Source organism: Dipodomys spectabilis, unplaced genomic scaffold (assembly GCF_019054845.1).
Source record: "Dipodomys spectabilis isolate Male_0828 unplaced genomic scaffold, ASM1905484v1 ptg000112l, whole genome shotgun sequence".
NCBI classification, from domain to species: Eukaryota; Metazoa; Chordata; class Mammalia; order Rodentia; family Heteromyidae; genus Dipodomys; species Dipodomys spectabilis.
In genome coordinates this window covers 2,049,100-2,065,279 of record NW_024870789.1, presented here as the reverse complement: position 1 = coordinate 2,065,279, position 16,180 = coordinate 2,049,100, and the positions used below count along the sequence as shown (strand labels likewise).

The following is a 16,180-nucleotide window of genomic DNA, read 5'->3' as shown; positions in this document are numbered from 1 at the left end:
TACTTCAATTACCCACCAAAAAGCCAGAAGTAGAACTGTGGATCAAGTGGTGGAACACCAGCTTTGAACAAAGAAGTTCAGGAACAGTGGCCAGGCCCTGAGCTTAAGCCCAGAACTGGCATGAAACACAACGTTACTGTTGTAACCACCTGAGCCATGCCACCCAGACCCTTGTGTTTGGCTTTGCTGTGGAGTGTTATTGTTAGTGTTTCTCCTAAACATAAACCAGGGCACAAAGGCCTGTGCTGCACCTCATATTCAGGAATCTGGAATTGGGAAAGGATGGGAAGTGGTCATGAAATATGTTCAGGTGTTTGCAGTTACCTCAGTGAGCCTAGAACCTGCCTGCTCCTCAGGTTCATGTCCTGTTCTCAGCCTTCCGAGGCATTGCAGGGATTGGTTTTGTGTATTTCTCTGCCTCCATTCTCAGGGCTGGCAACACCCCAGTCTCCATGGTCAGATCCATGTATTTGTGTGAGGCTGGATGGGCTTCACTCTGCAGGCTTCATAAATTCAGAAGTGAAGTCTACTAGTTCTGTGGCACTCTCTCCTCCAGGAGGTAGAAGATGAATACTCTAATATATAAAGGCTGCCCAATAAGTGGGCAAAAAACCATATTAATTTATAGAGGCTGGTAGACCTTTATTCTTTGCTTTTTATAATTTGTTAATTTGATTCTGATTATGAAATAATGCATATTCTTATAATTTGGGAACTCAGAGAAGTATGATGAACAGAAAGGAACTCTACATTACCAAAGCCTACTTATTACAGATCCACTTGTGAGCACAATTTAGTATGGGGTCTTGCTGTGTACACTTTGGCATTCGTGTATTCTCTCTCTGTTGGTCATGGATGGGGCTTAACCTCTGGGCCTGGGCACTGTCCCCTCAGCTCTTCAGCTCAAGGCTAGCGCTCTACCAATTCAGCCACTTCTGGTTTTCTAAGTGGTTTATTGGTGATGAGTCTAAGGGACTTTACTACCCTGGCTGGCTTTGAACTGCAATCCTCGTATCTCAGCCTCCTGAGTAGCTAGGATTACAGGCGTGAGCCACCAGAGCCCGGCTTTTTCTTTTTTCTTTTTCCTCAAGGCAGCACTCTACCACTTGAGCCATAGTGCCACTTTTTCTGTTTATGTAGTACTGAGGAATTAAACCCAGGGCTTCATGCATGCTAGGCAAGCACTCTGCCACTAAGCCACATTCCCAGCCCTCTTGCATTCTCTTTTACTTTTATATAGAGAAGAGGAAAATGTGCTTTCTCAGTCCCTCTATCTCTTCCATCCTTGGGAACCTCATGTCCAGTACCCAGTCCATTATCAAAGGGATGCTTTGGTGAACATCAAACCTGCACAAGACAAAACATATGAAACCCTGCCAACGCTTGTGGCAGGCAAGGTTATTCCTACCCTGGGCGTCCTCTTCTCGCTTGGGCGCTGCACCATCTGAGCCATGCCACGCAGACCCTTGCGTTTGGCTTCGCTGTGGAGCCCGGGTCTTGCGCAGAGCGCGGGCTGGCTCTGCATCTCCACCGCCCGCCACAGCTTCCCAGAGCAGCGACCACAGGCCGGCGCGGCCGCGGTTGGCTTCCCGAGGCATCTTTAGCTTTAGGAGCGTGCAAGGCCGGGGCGTGGAGTGGGGGCTCCGCCCGGCCGGTAGCCCCGGCGGTTCCGGGGTGCAGAGGACCGGGCTTAACTCGACCCAGCGACCTCCTCCTCAGGACTCAGGGGCCGAGGCGAGGACACCCACTCCCCAACGACCAAGCCTCCGGCTGGGACGGTCCTGCACGGCCCATCCCCGCCCTCAACAAAAATGGCGCGAGCGGACTCCAGGGGGTCAGCAGGCAGGCCCCGCCCCTCTCCTTGGGTAGCTGAGAGGCCGCAGGTCGGGGGGTGGGCTCGAGCGCGATCAGCGGCCACGGGGTCACGTGACGAGAACAGCTCTCTCTCTCTCTCTCTCTCTCTCTCTCTCTCTCTCTCTCTCTCTCTCTCTCTCTCGCGCGCGCGCGCGCGCGCGCGCGCGCGCTCTCCCCCCCCACCGGTGGGCGGAGGCGACGAGGTCACGTGACACAGACAGGCCGCGCCCCTCCCGCGGGCAGCTGAAAGGCGGCGGCGGCCCGGAGCGGCGGGAGCGCGGGAACATGCGGCTGGCGTCTCTCGAGCTCTGGGCCGCGCTGGCGCCGCTGCTGTGTGGCTGCGCGCTGGCGCTGCCCGGGGGCCTGCTGTACCCCCGGGAGAGCCCCTCTCGGGAGCGCAAGGACCTCGGTGGCCTCTGGAGCTTCCGCGCCGACCTCTCCGACGGCCGGCGCCGGGGCTTCGAGGAGCAGTGGTACCGGCGGCCGCTGCGGGAGGTGCGGGGTCCGCGGGGAGGGCGAAGACCAGCGGTGCGGCGGGGGCGGCGCCGAGGTGTGCGCTGCCCGAGGCCGGCTGTGCGGGGAAGCCACTCGGCCACGGCCTCGGAGCCCGCTGCTCCCCCAGAAAGGAGCCGGGGAAGGGCTCCGGAGCCGCGCGCACCCGAGGGGCCCTGGGTCCCCACATGCGGGAGGACGGGGCTGGGCACCCAGGCGCGGACCCATTCCAAGCGTCCCCTCCTGGGAAAGGCTGGCCCTGGGCTGGGACGTGGGCATGGTGGACACGCGAGCCTGCCCACCCCAGGTCCTGCTGCGTGTGGGGAGTTTACTTAACTACCCAGTAGTCAGCAGAAGAGGAAGTGAGTGATCCGGTTTCACCAGAGGAACCTGCCCCTTTGGCCTTCCTCGTGGTGGCACTTGGGTCATCTGCCTCTTAGTCAGTGCCTAAGGCCTCTGGCTGCGAGGCCTTCCTGTGTGCATCCCTCTGCATGGAGGTCTTGTCCCCTGCTGGTTTGCTGCCCTCAGCGAGCTCTCCATTCACAACATGTGCCGAAGCCTCGGCTGGGCACTAGATGTAGCTTGAAGGACAGTGGCCCTGGATTCCTAGGACGTCTGGCTCTGACCTGGCTGTTCCCTCTGCAGTCAGGTCCCACCTTGGACATGCCAGTCCCCTCCAGCTTCAATGATGTGAGCCAGGATGGGCAGCTGCGCCACTTCATCGGCTGGGTATGGTACGAACGGGAGGTGACCCTACCCCAGCGGTGGACACAAGATCCAAGCACAAGAGTGGTGCTGAGGATTGGCAGCGCTCACTACTATGCCATCGTGGTCAGTATGGGAGCTGCAGCCCACGGGGTGGGCAAGCTTGGCTGTCCTTCATGCCCAGGCCGGCCTGGCAGTGGGGACCCTCAGGCACTGTCCGGGACTCCGTGCTCTGTGTGTTGTGAAGTGTTGTCTAGTTTGCTCCATTGGAGGTGCATCTTCCCCTGTGCTAGTGAGGCGGGTGGAAGCCGGCAGGGCCCCCTCTTACTGCCCTGTCCTGTTGCCTTCTCCCCACATCTCCATGTGTCTGCAGTGGGTGAATGGGGTCCACGTGGCAGAGCATGAAGGAGGCCACCTTCCCTTCGAGGCTGACATCAGCAAGCTGGTGCAGAGTGGGCCCCTGGACTCCTGTCGAATTACTATCGCCATCAACAACACACTCACCCCCCACACCCTGCCACCAGGGGCCATCCGCTACCAGAACGATGCCTCCAAGTGAGCAGCCAGCCCAGGGACAGGGTGCCTTCTAGGGACATGATGGCTTTAGTCCAGGCCCTGGACTGGGACAGCTCACCCTTGTCCTCCCCCCCAGGTATCCCAAGGGTTACTTTGTCCAGGACATAAACTTCGATTTCTTCAACTATGCGGGGCTGCACCGGCCAGTGCTCCTTTACACCACGCCCACCGCCTACATCGATGACATCACCGTCAACACCGATGTGGATCGGGATACTGGTGAGGGTTCTTGTTAGGGTCTGCGTTTGGCTGAGCCCCACTGAGTTCCCTGCTTGGAAAGAACCCTCTGGAAGAATGCCCTGCATCTCTCAGCCCACACAGCTCCCTGGAAGCTCAACTCCAGACCATCTGAGCTGGCAGTGGTTTTGGGGATCACTAGTGAAGAAATGAGGCCTAGGGAGAAACAGCCTTCTTCCCCGGTGACACAGCCCAAGGGGAGAGTCCAGTTTTCCCAGTGGCTTCTCCTTCCTCTCTTTGCTGGGTCTCATGGGGCTCTGGGAGCAGTAACCGCAGCTGGCGGCTATCCACATGACAGTCCACTTCCCTTCCTCAGTGCTGGTCCCCACCTTTCCCATAGGGCTGGTGAGTTACCAGATTTCTGTCCAGGGAAGCGAACACTTTGAGTTGGAAGTACGACTTATGGACGAAGACGGCAAAGTTGTGGTCCAGGGGTCAGGGGCCCAGGGCCTGCTGCTGGTGCCTGCTGCCCACCTCTGGTGGCCATACCTGATGCATGAGCACCCTGCCTACCTCTACTCACTAGAGGTAATGGTGGTTTGGAACTGGAGTTAAGGAGATCTTTGTATGCATGTGTGCCAGTCCTGGGGTTTGAACTCAGAGCCTGGTCACTACCCCTTGATCCACAGCTCCACTTCCAGCATTTTGGTGATTAATTGGACATAAGAATCACACAGCAGGGCTGGGAAGGTGGCTCAGTGGTAGAGCACTTGCCTTGCATGCTCGAGGCCCTGGGTTCGATTCCTCAGCACCACATAAGAAAAAAGCCGGAAGTGGCGCTGTGGCTCAAGTGGTAGAGCGCTAGCCTTGAGCTGAAGAGCTGAGGGACAGCGCCCAGGCCCAGAGTTCAGGCCCCACGACCGGACCAAAAAAAAAAAAAGAATCATACAGCGTTTACTGTCTGGGCTGGTTTTGAACTTCAGTCCTCAGATCTCAGCTTCTTGAATAGCTAGGATTGCAGGTGTGAGCTACCGGTGCCTGTCAAGTTTGTATATGTAGGGCATTGGCTTTTGGCAGGAGCTCAGGATGGGGTAGGCATAGTTTTCTGAGCTTTGTGACTTTTTTTTCAACCCCTGGGAGGTCTAGCTTTGAAGAGCAGGCCCCAGGGGAGGGCTGGGCGTGTTTTTCCTGGTTCAAGGCAGATCTTCTAATTTCTGCACCTCTGTTTGTAGGCACACAGCGTACTCTTGTAGATACACATGGCACTCTCTGCTTGTAGGCACATAGTATACTCTGCTTGTAGGCACACAGCATACTCTGCTTGTAGACATACGGCATACTCTGCTTGTAGGTGCACAGGCACACTCTGCTGGGAGGCAAGCAGGTGGGTTTGTGATACACAAGCCTTTCCTAGCTGGGCAGGGGAGGCTGGGGTCAGGAACACAAGGCCAGCCAAGCTAGCACATCAAGATCCTGCTTTGGTGGGTTCTGCTGAAGGGTGGCATGGGGCGGCTCGGCTCACGTCTGCAGCACTGGCTCTCTGGCCCTGGCAGGTGAGGATGACCACGCAGGCTGCAGGCAGGCCCGTGTCTGACTTCTACGTGCTCCCCGTGGGCATCCGCACCATCCGAGTCACACACAACCAGTTCCTCATCAACGAGCAGCCTTTCTACTTCCACGGGGTCAACAAACACGAGGATTCAGATGTGAGTGGTGGTTCCATGCCTATTTGTTGCTGTTTCTGGTCCTCTGTCCTTCCTGGTGTCCCGTGGCCCCGAGGGTGGCACATTTAAGCAAGCTGCTCAGCAGTGGTGGGACAGCATTGATGGGACTTGGCAGGGCCCCGGGCTGGAGGCAGCAAGGGGAGCAGGCTTACTCTGCTACTGTCCCTAGATCCGAGGGAAGGGCTTTGATTGGCCACTGCTGGTAAAAGACTTCAACCTGCTCCGCTGGCTGGGGGCCAACTCATTCCGAACCAGCCACTACCCGTATGCAGAGGAGGTGATGCAGCTGTGTGACCGCTACGGGATCGTGGTCATCGATGAGTGCCCTGGCGTGGGCATTGTGCTGTCGTAAGTGCCCACTTCCATGCCTACCTTGCTGCCAGTGTTCCTGCCCGGCTGGCAGGCAGTGACAGCACCTTCCCTCCGGGCTGCAGCCAGAGCTTCGGGAATGAGTCCCTGCAGCACCACCTGGAGGTGATGGAGGAGCTGGTGCGCCGGGACAAGAACCACCCGGCTGTGGTGATGTGGTCTGTGGCCAATGAGCCCGCTTCCAACCTGGAGCCCGCTGGCTACTACTTCAAGTGAGTTCCCTGCCCTACTGGCTCCCCAAATTTCCCCCAAGAGCCAGACTTGCCCTGAACACACAGCCCCGGAAGCAGACAGGCTGGGCACAAGTGCTGTTTCCTCAGCTGCTATCCAGTGTAGTGTGGTCATTGTCCCCAGGACTTGGCATGCCTTCTGGGCTCTTCCTACCACCTGCCATTTTGCTCTCTGCCCCTACTACTCTATGCAGCAATAACTTAGCTTTGAGCATCCAGCACCCCTACCACATGTTGCTAATTACTCATTAGACTAACATCATCCCACCCTGGCCCCCACATACTCCAAGTCCTGTATTCAAGAGCTTTGTCAGAGGTTCAGAACAGGCTCTGGGCAGTGTTCAGCTAGGACCTCAGCATCTTTCAGTCCCCCAATGAGGGAGGCCTTGCTCCTGGAGGCGTGGCAGTGGGGGTGCTAGGGAATACAACTCTGGAAGGACACCTTAGCTTCCCTGAGCACACCTGATGGCTTCGTGTGTAATCCCAGCTATTTGAGAGGCAGAGGTCAGAAGGATTGCTATTTGAGAACAGACTGGGCAAAAAAGCGAATTAAACCCGTTCAGTCAACAAGCCAGGCATGGTGGCATATGCCTGTCATCCCAGCTCCACAGGACTCAAATAGGATTGCAGTCTAGGCTGGCCTGGGAAAAATCTCTGGACTGTATCTCTAATATAACTAAAGTGGAAAAGGGCTGGGAGCATGGTGCAAGTGTTAGAAATGTAAGTACAGGCTCTTGAATTCAAACTTCAATGTTACCAATAAAACAACAACAAAAAAGCCACTGGGAGGGCAGTGACCTTGTTGAGGGAAAGGAAGAGAGATGCCAAGAGCACTTTCCAGACTGACGGCCATGTCTTCTGCCTTCTATGGACAGGACACTGATCACGCACACCAAAGCCTTGGATCCCTCTCGGCCAGTGACCTTCGTGACCAACTCCAACTATGCAACAGATCGTGGGGTGAGTCGGGTCTCCACACCACCTCTCCTCTCCCACATTGTCCTTCAGTGTTGTCCTGATACTTGTTGTTTACCTAAATCCAAGGAATCTGGGCAGAGGGAGGTGTACTTTCTGTGTTGTGCATCTCTAGTTTTTATCAATTTGATAAATTCATAAAATATGAAAGGTTGAAGAGAGCTGGGGTTTCTGCTGACAGTATTACTGAGGATGTGTTTGAAAGCCCAGGTCTCTGGGTTCTGATGTCCTAAGTCTAGGGCTGGAACCTGATGGGACTCTTGGTACCCATTGCCGGTGCTTGCAGTCCATGGGGTGGGAATAAAGGGAGGGCAGCCGCAGCCCACCTTCTTCTGAAGACCATGGACCACTCCTGGCCGGCCCAGAGCCTCCTGGGGACTGCAGTGGGCCTCACTGGCCAGAGCTATAAACACAGGAGGAAGAGTACGCTCAGCCTTGGGGAATGAGAAAAGAGAAATCTCAAGCAAACAGTGGAACAGCCATCAGTTAAGGAGCCATAGTTTTAGCATGGGTGGAGAAGCCTGGCCTCTGCTTAGTCTTTTCATGTCTATAGACCACTCCCCCTCCTAAGAAGCGAGGGCTGGGTAGCACAGGTGGGCTGGGACCTACTCGGTGTCCAGTGGCAATATGTCTCATTCTGGGCTCCTATGTGGCCTGGGACCCCGCTGGGCACCCAGGATGGGTCTCAGCGTTGCCACGACTAACCTGGTTGGGTTGGCCATCTGCAGTATGTCTGCCTGAGCCTCCTGCCAAAAAGAGGCTGGGATCAGCTGGGGAAGGCCAGTGCTGGGGCAGCTCTGGGACGAGTACTTTTACCAGAATAAGGTGCATCCACAGGATAGGTAGACTAGGTAGTTGGACACAAGTCCTTGCCATCTAGTCCTGACAGCTTTGCTGGGGCTTGAGATGTCTCTGCCCTGCCTCACCCCTCCTGCTGTCTCCTGGGAGAATCTTCAGCTGGTCTGTGCCCCCAGCACTGCTTCGTGTGCCATGGTCAATCAAGATTCCTCGTGAGCGGTAGAGGTGTGCTTATGGGCTGGGAATGTGGCTTAGTGGTAGAGTGCTTGCCTGGCCTGCCTGAAGCTCTGGGTTCGATTCCTCAGTAGACAAACAGAAAAGGCCAGAAGTGGCGCTGTGGCCCAAGTGGTAGAGTGCTAGCCTTGAGCACAGAGAGGCTCAGGGACAGTGTCCAGGCCCTGAGTTCAAGCCCAAGGACTGGCAAAAATAAGTAAATAGAGGTGTGCTTAAACTTGCAAAGCCTAGTTCTACCCCAGTGCTAAAAGGAAGACAGAAAACATTGTGAGGAGCGCTGCAGCCAGCCTTCTGGTGCCAGGAGACCAGAGACCAGGAGCTCCTGTTAGAGAGGAACAGGCTGCAGTTGCACTGGGGGCACGAGGTCCCACGTGCCTGCAGCCAGGGCCCTCCTGGCTCTGGGAGCGCCACCCGTTCCCTCTGGGGGACTGGTGGTTCTTCCTGAGAGCCCTGGGCTGTGTGCCGTCCCCAGGTTCTGTACGTGGATGTGATCTGTGTGAACAGCTACTTCTCGTGGTATCATGACTTCGGGCACCTGGAGGTCATCCAGCCACAGCTGCAGACCCAGTTTGAGAGCTGGTACAAGACCTACCAGAAGCCGATCATCCAGAGCGAGTATGGAGCGGAAACCATCCCAGGCTTCCATGAGGTACGCGCATAGCCTTCACTATTGGGACAATGAGGGACAGTGACGTCACCTCTTCAGGCCTTCCCCTTGTCTGCTTGGCCCTCTGGGGCCCTGCCTTAAATGCAGTTTTAGAACTGGAAGACAAGGCCTGATTGTACAATTCTATCATTGTCATGCACTTCGTGTACTGTTTAGACTTCCTCATGGGAGGTGGGGGTCAAAACTGGTAAGTTTTGTTGTCTCCTGATTGAAACACTAAGACCTGAGCTTCCAGAAAGTTCTCAGGTGGAAACTCAGACTGTGTCCCATGAACACCTTTTCCACCACCAGTCACATAGGTCCCCAGATATGGCCTCTGGCTGTCACCTGTCACTTGGGTGCCTGTGGCCCTGTCCCAGACCCCTGCTGGCCCTGGGCTCCTCCTCAAGCTCCTCCCTCATCTCACTTGCAGCTTGTACCATAGGGTGTAAGTCTTTGAGCCAGTGATGCCTTGCTTCCTTGCAACTTCATCGCCAGTGCTGCCACAAACAGGTATGAGGTTAGTTAGTTGGTGAGCAGCTAAGTAGCAGCCCCAGACCCACATTGGCTACATGCTACGTAGCTAGATGCACTAGCAGGTGAGTTAAGTCTGAATCACTCTAGCTCTCAAGTTATGCCCCAGCAGCTGCCTAAAACTTGAAGCCCAGTGTAGTTCAATGTAGAGCCCTGCCTCAAATGCCTGGGGTGCTGGGTTCAATCCTCTCCCCATGAAATAAGAAGGCAAGCTGGCACAGTAGCACATCCTTGTAATTAGGAGGTGGGACCAGGACTGAGCAGTTGAGCTGGGGGGAAAGGTTCATGAGGCCTCTGACAAACAATGACTGTGGTGCATGGCATACACCTGTTGTCGCGGCCGTGCTAGAGGTATAAATGCCAGGATTGTGATCCAGCTGGTGTAGGCATAAATGCAAGACATACCTGGAAAGAAACCAGGAAGGGTTAGGGGCATAGCTCAAGTGCTAGAATGCTTGCCTAGCAAGTAAAGAAAGGGCCAAGTTCAAATCCCAGTACTGCTCCCCAAAACAAAACCTTAAGGCAAAGCCTGCATCGTGGCTCATGCTTATAGTCCCAGCTAAGACAGGAGTTTGAAGTGACCTTGGGGTGATACACAGCTACATTCTCACTGGAAAACAACCTGGGTGCTGGTGGCTCCTATCTGTCACCAGCTGATCAGGAAGCCAGGATCTGAGGATCACCGTTTGAAGCCAGCTTGGACAAGAAAGTGTGAGACTCAGCCACCAAAAAGCTGGAAATGGAGCTGTGGCTTAAGTGGTAGGGCACTAGCTTTGATTGAAAAAGTTCAGTGATAGTGCCCAAGTCCAGAATTCAAGCTCTATTTGTGCTGACAAATAGAAAAAAAAATATCAAAAAACAAAAAAAGTATAATTTAAGACTAGCTAGGATTAGGAAAGATAAATACCAAGTTATAGTAAAAAATAAAGCAGGGCTGGGAAGGTGGCTCAGTGGTAGAGTACTCTGGGCCTGGGCGTTGTCCCTCAGCTCTTCAACTCAAGGCGAGCGCTCTACCACTTGAGCTACAGCGCCACTTCCTGGATCTTTATTTTTATCTAATGTTTACCATGATCCTCTCTGCCTTGGACCCCAGGACCCCCCTCTGATGTTCAGTGAGGAGTACCAGAAGGGCCTGCTGCAGCAGTACCATTTGGTTCTGGACCAGAAACGCAAAGAGTACGTGGTTGGAGAGCTCATCTGGAATTTCGCTGATTTCATGACTAACCAGTGTAAGTGGCTGCTTGGCTCAGGAATAAACTATTTCTGAGTTTTTTCAGTTCTGGGCACTTGGAGTACTGGAAACAAAAGGAGCACTGGGTTAATCATTGTAGGCTATAGAGTATTTCCTGGGAAAAGTAAGTTGTTTTTAGCAACAGGAAAGCCCTTTTGTGCTAGCCATTTTTTGGTTAAAAAACAATTGGAGGGCTGGGAATGTGGCTTAGTGGTAGAGTGCTTGCCTAGCATGCATGAAGCCCTGGGTTCAATAACTCAATACCACATAAGCAGAAAATGTCAGAAGTAGTGCTGTGGCTCAAGTGGTAGAGTCTTAGTCTTGAGCAAAAGGAGCTCAAGGATAGTGCCCAGGCCCTGAGTTCAAGCCCCAGAACTGGCAAAAAAAAAAAAGAAAAAAGCAATTGGAACTTGGTGCTGGTACCTCATGCCTGTAAACCTAGTTACTCAAGAGGCTGAGATCTTAGGTTTGTGGTTCAAAGCCAGCCAGTGCAGGAAAGTCCATGAGACTTTTGTTGTTGTTGTTGGTTGTGAGGATTGAACTCTGGGCCTGAGTACTGTCTCTGAGCTCTTCAGTTCAAGGTGAACACTCTACTATTTGAGCCACAGTGTCACTTCTGGTTTTCTGGTGGTTAATTGGAGAGAAGAATCTCAGACTTTCCTGCCCAGGCTGGCTTTGAACTGTGATCCTCAGATCTCAGCCTCCTCAGTAGCTAGGAGTACAGGCGTGAGCCACTGGTACCTGGCTCCATGAGACTTATCTCCAATAATTACCTAAAAGTCAGAAGTGGAGCTGTGGTTCAAGTGGTATAGCATTGAGCAAAAAATCTCAGGGACTGCACCAAAGCCATCCCAGGCAGAAAATCTTATCTCTGGTTAAAAAGCAAAAAGCTGGAAGTAGAGATGTGGCCCGAGTGGTAGAGCACCAGTTTCCAAGGAAAAAGCCAAATGACAGTGTGAGACCTGAGTTCCAGCCCCAGTACCAGCACAGACAAAAAAAGGCAGTTGGAGCTGGGTATTGTTGGGCATGCCTGTAATCCCAGCTGTTCAGGAGGTGGAGGTAGAAGATCACAAATTCAAAATTAACCTAGGCAAAACCCAAACTTGGGAGGTATAGTTCAAGAGGTAGAGCAATTGCCCAATAAGGCCCCTATTTAACCAGTGAACCAAACAAATCCAGAAAATCTTTTTGGTCTTTGAGGCAGGGTCTCGGTATGCAGCCTAGGCTAATCTAGAACTCCTCATGTATCTCAGCATGAGATATCCCAGCATGGGATACATGACTGTCAATTCTGCTTCTGCTTTCTGAGCGTCCAGCCTTCCATGCCAGGGAAGCGGTGAGCTGGCTTTGATGTTGCACAACAGCCAGGGAAACCTGGTTTTGTCACACAGCCATTATCTCAGAGAAGGGCCCTGGGCTTGGGAAGAGGGAGGGAATTACTGACTTATAAGCAGCGGGTAAGTTTTGAAGCCCTCTGGGGGTGAGTGTTGAAAAGGCTTCTGAGGACGCAGTAGTGGTGAAGCTGGGCCACCTCCTCCATGCGCCCATGTGTTTCCCGCTCTTCGCAGCTCTAGACAGCCTGGGGAAAGGACGGGAGCGGTGGAGACGGTGCTGCCTTGTTTGGGGACAGACGCTAACTAGAGAATAGAAAGGAGGGAGATAACTGAGCAGACGAGGCGGGCTGAGAAGAGCTGGGGAGTGGGCAGGGACACTGTGCTGTTCATGGCGGCTGTGACCTTGGCTTTTCACCTCTCCACTCTAAGGCTTGGCTTTCATTTCTGTTTGGTGAAGTACCTGGCAGTGTTAGGTATTCACTTGTTGTTTTTATTTGGGAGGGGGGGTGTAGCCCTGTTTTCTTTGTTTTTTTGTCTGTTGTGGGGCCTGAACTCTGGGCTTGGGCGTTGTCCCTCAGCTCTTCAGCCCAAGGCTAGTGCTCTACCATTTGAGCCACAGTGCCACTTCTGGCTTTTTCTGCTTATGTGGTGCTGAGGAATCGAACCCAGGGCCTCATGCATGCAAGACAAGCGCTCTACCACTGAGCCACCTTCCCAGCCCCAGTCCTGGAGTTTGAACTTTGGGCCAGATGCTGTCACTGAGCTCCTTTTGTTCAAGGCTAGTACTCTACCACTTGAGCCACAGTGCCACTTCCAGTTTTTCCTGAGTAGTTTACTGGAGATAAAAATCTCAGACTGGGGCTGGGAAGGTGGCTCAGTGGTAGAGTGCTTGCCTTGCATGCCTGAGGCCCTGGGTTCGATTCCTCAGCACCACATAAGCAAAAAGAAAAAAGCCAGAAGTGGCGCTGTGGCTCAAGTGGTAGAGCGCTAGCCTTGAGCTGAAGAGCTGAGGGACAGCGCCCAGGCCCAGAGTTTAGGCCCCACAACCGGAACCAAAAAAAAAAAAAAAATCTCACAGACTTCCCTGCCTGGGATGGCTCTGAACCTCGATCCTCAGATCTCAGCCTCCTGAGTGGCTAGGATTATTAGGTGTGAGCCACCAGTGCCTAGCTTTTTGTTTTTTGAAGTGGGGTCTTGCTATATTGCCAGGCCAGCTCAAACTCGGGCGCAAACAATCCTGCCTCTTTCTCCAAAGTAGCTGGGTCTACAGGCATGCACCACCATAGCTGTCCAAATATTATTGAAGCTTGGTGTCAGTGAATCATCCATGTAATCCTAGCTGAACTCAGGAGGTTGAGATTTGATGGTCGCGGTCCAAAGCCAGCTTGGACAAAAAAGTCTGTGAGACTTATCTCCAATTAACCACCAGGAAAAAAAGAAAAAAGTGGCGCTGTGGTTCAAAGTGGTAGAGCACTAGCCTTGAGCAGAAAAAGCTCAAGGACAGTGACTAGGCCCTGAGTTCAAGCTCCATGACTGAAAAAATAAAAATAAAAATTATTGTTGAACCTTCTGGTAAGAAAGTCTTCTTGCCCTCTCATCAGAGGGCAGAGAGAAATTCTGTCAGGAGTGCAGCTCTGATAGGCTGTTTGCCAGGCCTGCTGGCTTCCCAGCACTGGCTGGGCACACTGGCGAACTGCAGAGGCAGCCAAGTGGGAGGTCAGGTCTGAAGGGCATGAAGTCCTCCAGAGCCCACTCGGACACCTCTGATTGGCCGCACGCATGTGCTCACAGGAGCTCACAGCAGTTCCTGAGCCAATGGGAGATAATGCTGTGTTGTTACAGTATGAATTGTGCTTATTATAAATCTTTAAAGGAAAAAAAAAGAAACTATTTTGAATCCTTTTTGCTCCTAGGAGACTAGGAATGAGTGAGTACTCTGACTGGGAGGTTTCTCTGCACACACCTTAAATCCTGAGAGAGCCCTAGTAGCTCCATTGTGCTTCCAGGCTTGCCCATAGAAGCCATCTAAAATGCTTTTGTCCTGTTTTTCAGCACCCACAAGAGCAATAGGAAACAGAAAGGGGATCTTCACTCGCCAGAGGCAGCCCAAAAGCGCAGCCTTCCTTTTGCGAGACAGATACTGGAAACTCGCCAATGAAACTGGGTCCCACCACTCAGTGCCGGAGTTACAGTCTTTTGGAACCAGACCATTTACTTTTTAAAGCCAGAACTGCCTCTCTGCTGAGGACACCGCCCCCCACCCCTGAAGGGGAGAGGCAGCGTCCACGCGAAACCCAGCACTGCCTCTGAGACTGTTCTGGGATGTAGAAGCCCCCGATCCGGACTTGTGATACTAGAGGGACACAAGGCTTTTCTAGTATGGCAATAAAGAGTTCGTATGCCCTCAGCGGAGTGCCTTGCCCTGCTGAAAAGCTCATGAAATCCTTTTTTGCATGTCAGCTTCTTTTCAGGGCCTTGAGAAGCTGCTGCTCCCCGCCCACCCCCAGCCTAGAGCTGCCCAAGTCTTTAAACTGGGCCAGCCCCCACCCAGTGAGAAGACTCAGAGCCTCTAAGTGCCATAGAGCCAACGTTCCATATGCACGGAGAACTATAGAAACACTATTGCGATGCAAGGGTGGACACTAAAAAAGGTTTAGGCATGGATGAGTGTCTGAACTGGGAGCTCAGGCCTCGGGTTGTCCTGAAGGGTCGTCCTGAGATGGCAGTTGTAAGTAGTCCTAGCAGATGGATGAGGTGAGTTAAATCTCTTTTGCTGTGTCACAGCTGATGTCACCAGCTGAAATGCACCCTGTACCAGTGTCTGTCCTGTTCTTCCACAAGCTTCACTCAGGCAAGCACAGCATCTTTACAATTTGAGTGTTCACCAGGCTGTGTGTAAAGCAACATGCTATGAATAAACATTTTTTTGGTAGCTAACTACATGGAAGACATGGGCCGACTTATGGACACAGAACTTGATTCATTTCTCTTGTCGTTTATTCCTTGTACTCTCACTCAGCTTAAAGATCTCACAGCTCTACTACTTGAGCCATGCTGGTGTTTTGCTGAATAGATGAAGATGGAATCTTTAGGACTTTTCTCCCTGGGCTGGCTTCAGACCTTTTTTTTTTGTCGGTTGTGGGGGTTGAACTCGAGCCACAGCACCACTTCCAGTTTTCTAGTGGTTTATTGGAGATAAAAGTCTTAGGGACTATGCCGGGCGCTGGTGGCTCACGTCTGTAATCCTAGCTACTCAGGAGGCTGAGATCTGAGGATCGCGGTTCAAAGCCAGCCCGGGCAGGAGAGACTGTGAGACTCCTATCTCCAATAAACCACCAGAAAACCGGAAGTGGGGCTGTAGCTCAAGTGGTAGAGCGCTCGCCTTGAGCTGCAGAGCTGAAGGACAGCGCCCAGGCCCAGAGTTCAAGCCCCACGACCGACAAAAAAAAAGTCTCAGGGACTTTCCTGCCTGGGCTGGCTTTGAACCACGATCCTCAGATCTCAGCCTCCTGAGTAGCTAGGATTACAGGCTTGAGCCACCAGCACCCAGCTTTTTTTTTTTTTTTTTATAATTTTAAAAATTGAGATTGATTTTAAGTGATTACATAAATTTCACAGTATTGTGAGATAGTGATACTTAAAGTCACAAACACATTTTAACCACGAGGCAAATTGTCATTATCATGGTCGATAAAGTTTGTGAATTCTATGAGCTTTGACAATTATTTCTTCTACGTCGGGTGATATGTACTTCTTTCTTTTTGCTTAGTGTAAGCTGTTTTCTCTTTCCCTCTCATTCCCTTAGCTTCAAATCTTGATCTTCCAGTTTTCATGCTCCTGAGTAGCTATAATTACAGACATGAGCTACAGGTACATTATTTCTTCAAACCATTTTTTATTATTTATTGGTTGTGGGGCCTGAACTCTAGGACTGGGTGCTGTCCCTCATCTTTTCAGCTCAAGGCTAGCACTCTACCACTTGAGCACCTTCTGCTTATGTGGTATGGAGGAACTGAACCCAGGGCCTCATGCATGGGGGCAAGCTCTACCACTGAGCCACCTTCCCAGCCCCTCCTCAAACCATTTTTAAAAAAACAATGTATATGCCTGTAATCCTAGCTAATCAGGAGGCTGAGATCTGAGGATCGTGATTAAAAGTCAGCCCTGGCAGGAAAGACCATGAGACTCTTATCTCCAATAAACCACCAGAAAACAGGAAGTGATGTTGTAGCTCTTGTGGTAGAGTGCTCGCCTTAAGCTGAAGAGCATAGGGACAGGGCCCAGGCCTAGTTTCAAGCCCC

The 16,180-nt window shown here is 52.6% G+C and overlaps 1 protein-coding gene across 2 annotated transcripts; it reads left to right on the top strand.

Moving 5' to 3' along the window:
• The first annotated feature begins 2,109 nt into the window (after positions 1 to 2,109).
• Positions 2,110 to 14,816, top strand: Gusb (glucuronidase beta). 2 transcript variants are annotated; one of them, XM_042688140.1, is made up of 12 exons: positions 2,110 to 2,349; positions 2,992 to 3,177; positions 3,425 to 3,606; positions 3,704 to 3,846; positions 4,205 to 4,392; positions 5,358 to 5,510; positions 5,698 to 5,876; positions 5,963 to 6,109; positions 7,003 to 7,087; positions 8,607 to 8,779; positions 10,404 to 10,543; positions 13,932 to 14,816. In XM_042688140.1, exons 1-12 carry the CDS (start codon positions 2,140 to 2,142, stop codon positions 14,099 to 14,101), a joined length of 1,956 nt encoding a protein of 651 aa, XP_042544074.1. In that variant the 5' UTR covers positions 2,110 to 2,139; the 3' UTR covers positions 14,102 to 14,816. The 2 variants fall into 2 exon arrangements, with proteins under 2 accessions (XP_042544074.1, XP_042544073.1); XM_042688139.1 differs by having other exon boundaries at positions 2,111 to 2,349; positions 8,607 to 8,783; positions 10,408 to 10,543.
• The last annotated feature ends 1,364 nt before the right edge of the window (positions 14,817 to 16,180 follow it).

Bases quoted from the DNA above. Each gene is read 5' to 3' on its own strand.
- Gusb (XM_042688140.1), top strand. From the start codon at position 2,140: ATGCGGCTGGCGTCTCTCGAGCTCTGGGCCGCGCTGGCGCCGCTGCTG. The intron at 2,350-2,991 runs GTGCGGGGTCCG...TTCCCTCTGCAG, and splicing joins ACCGGCGGCCGCTGCGGGAG to TCAGGTCCCACCTTGGACAT. The intron at 8,780-10,403 runs TGAGGTACGCGC...CTGCCTTGGACC, and splicing joins GAAACCATCCCAGGCTTCCA to CCAGGACCCCCCTCTGATGT.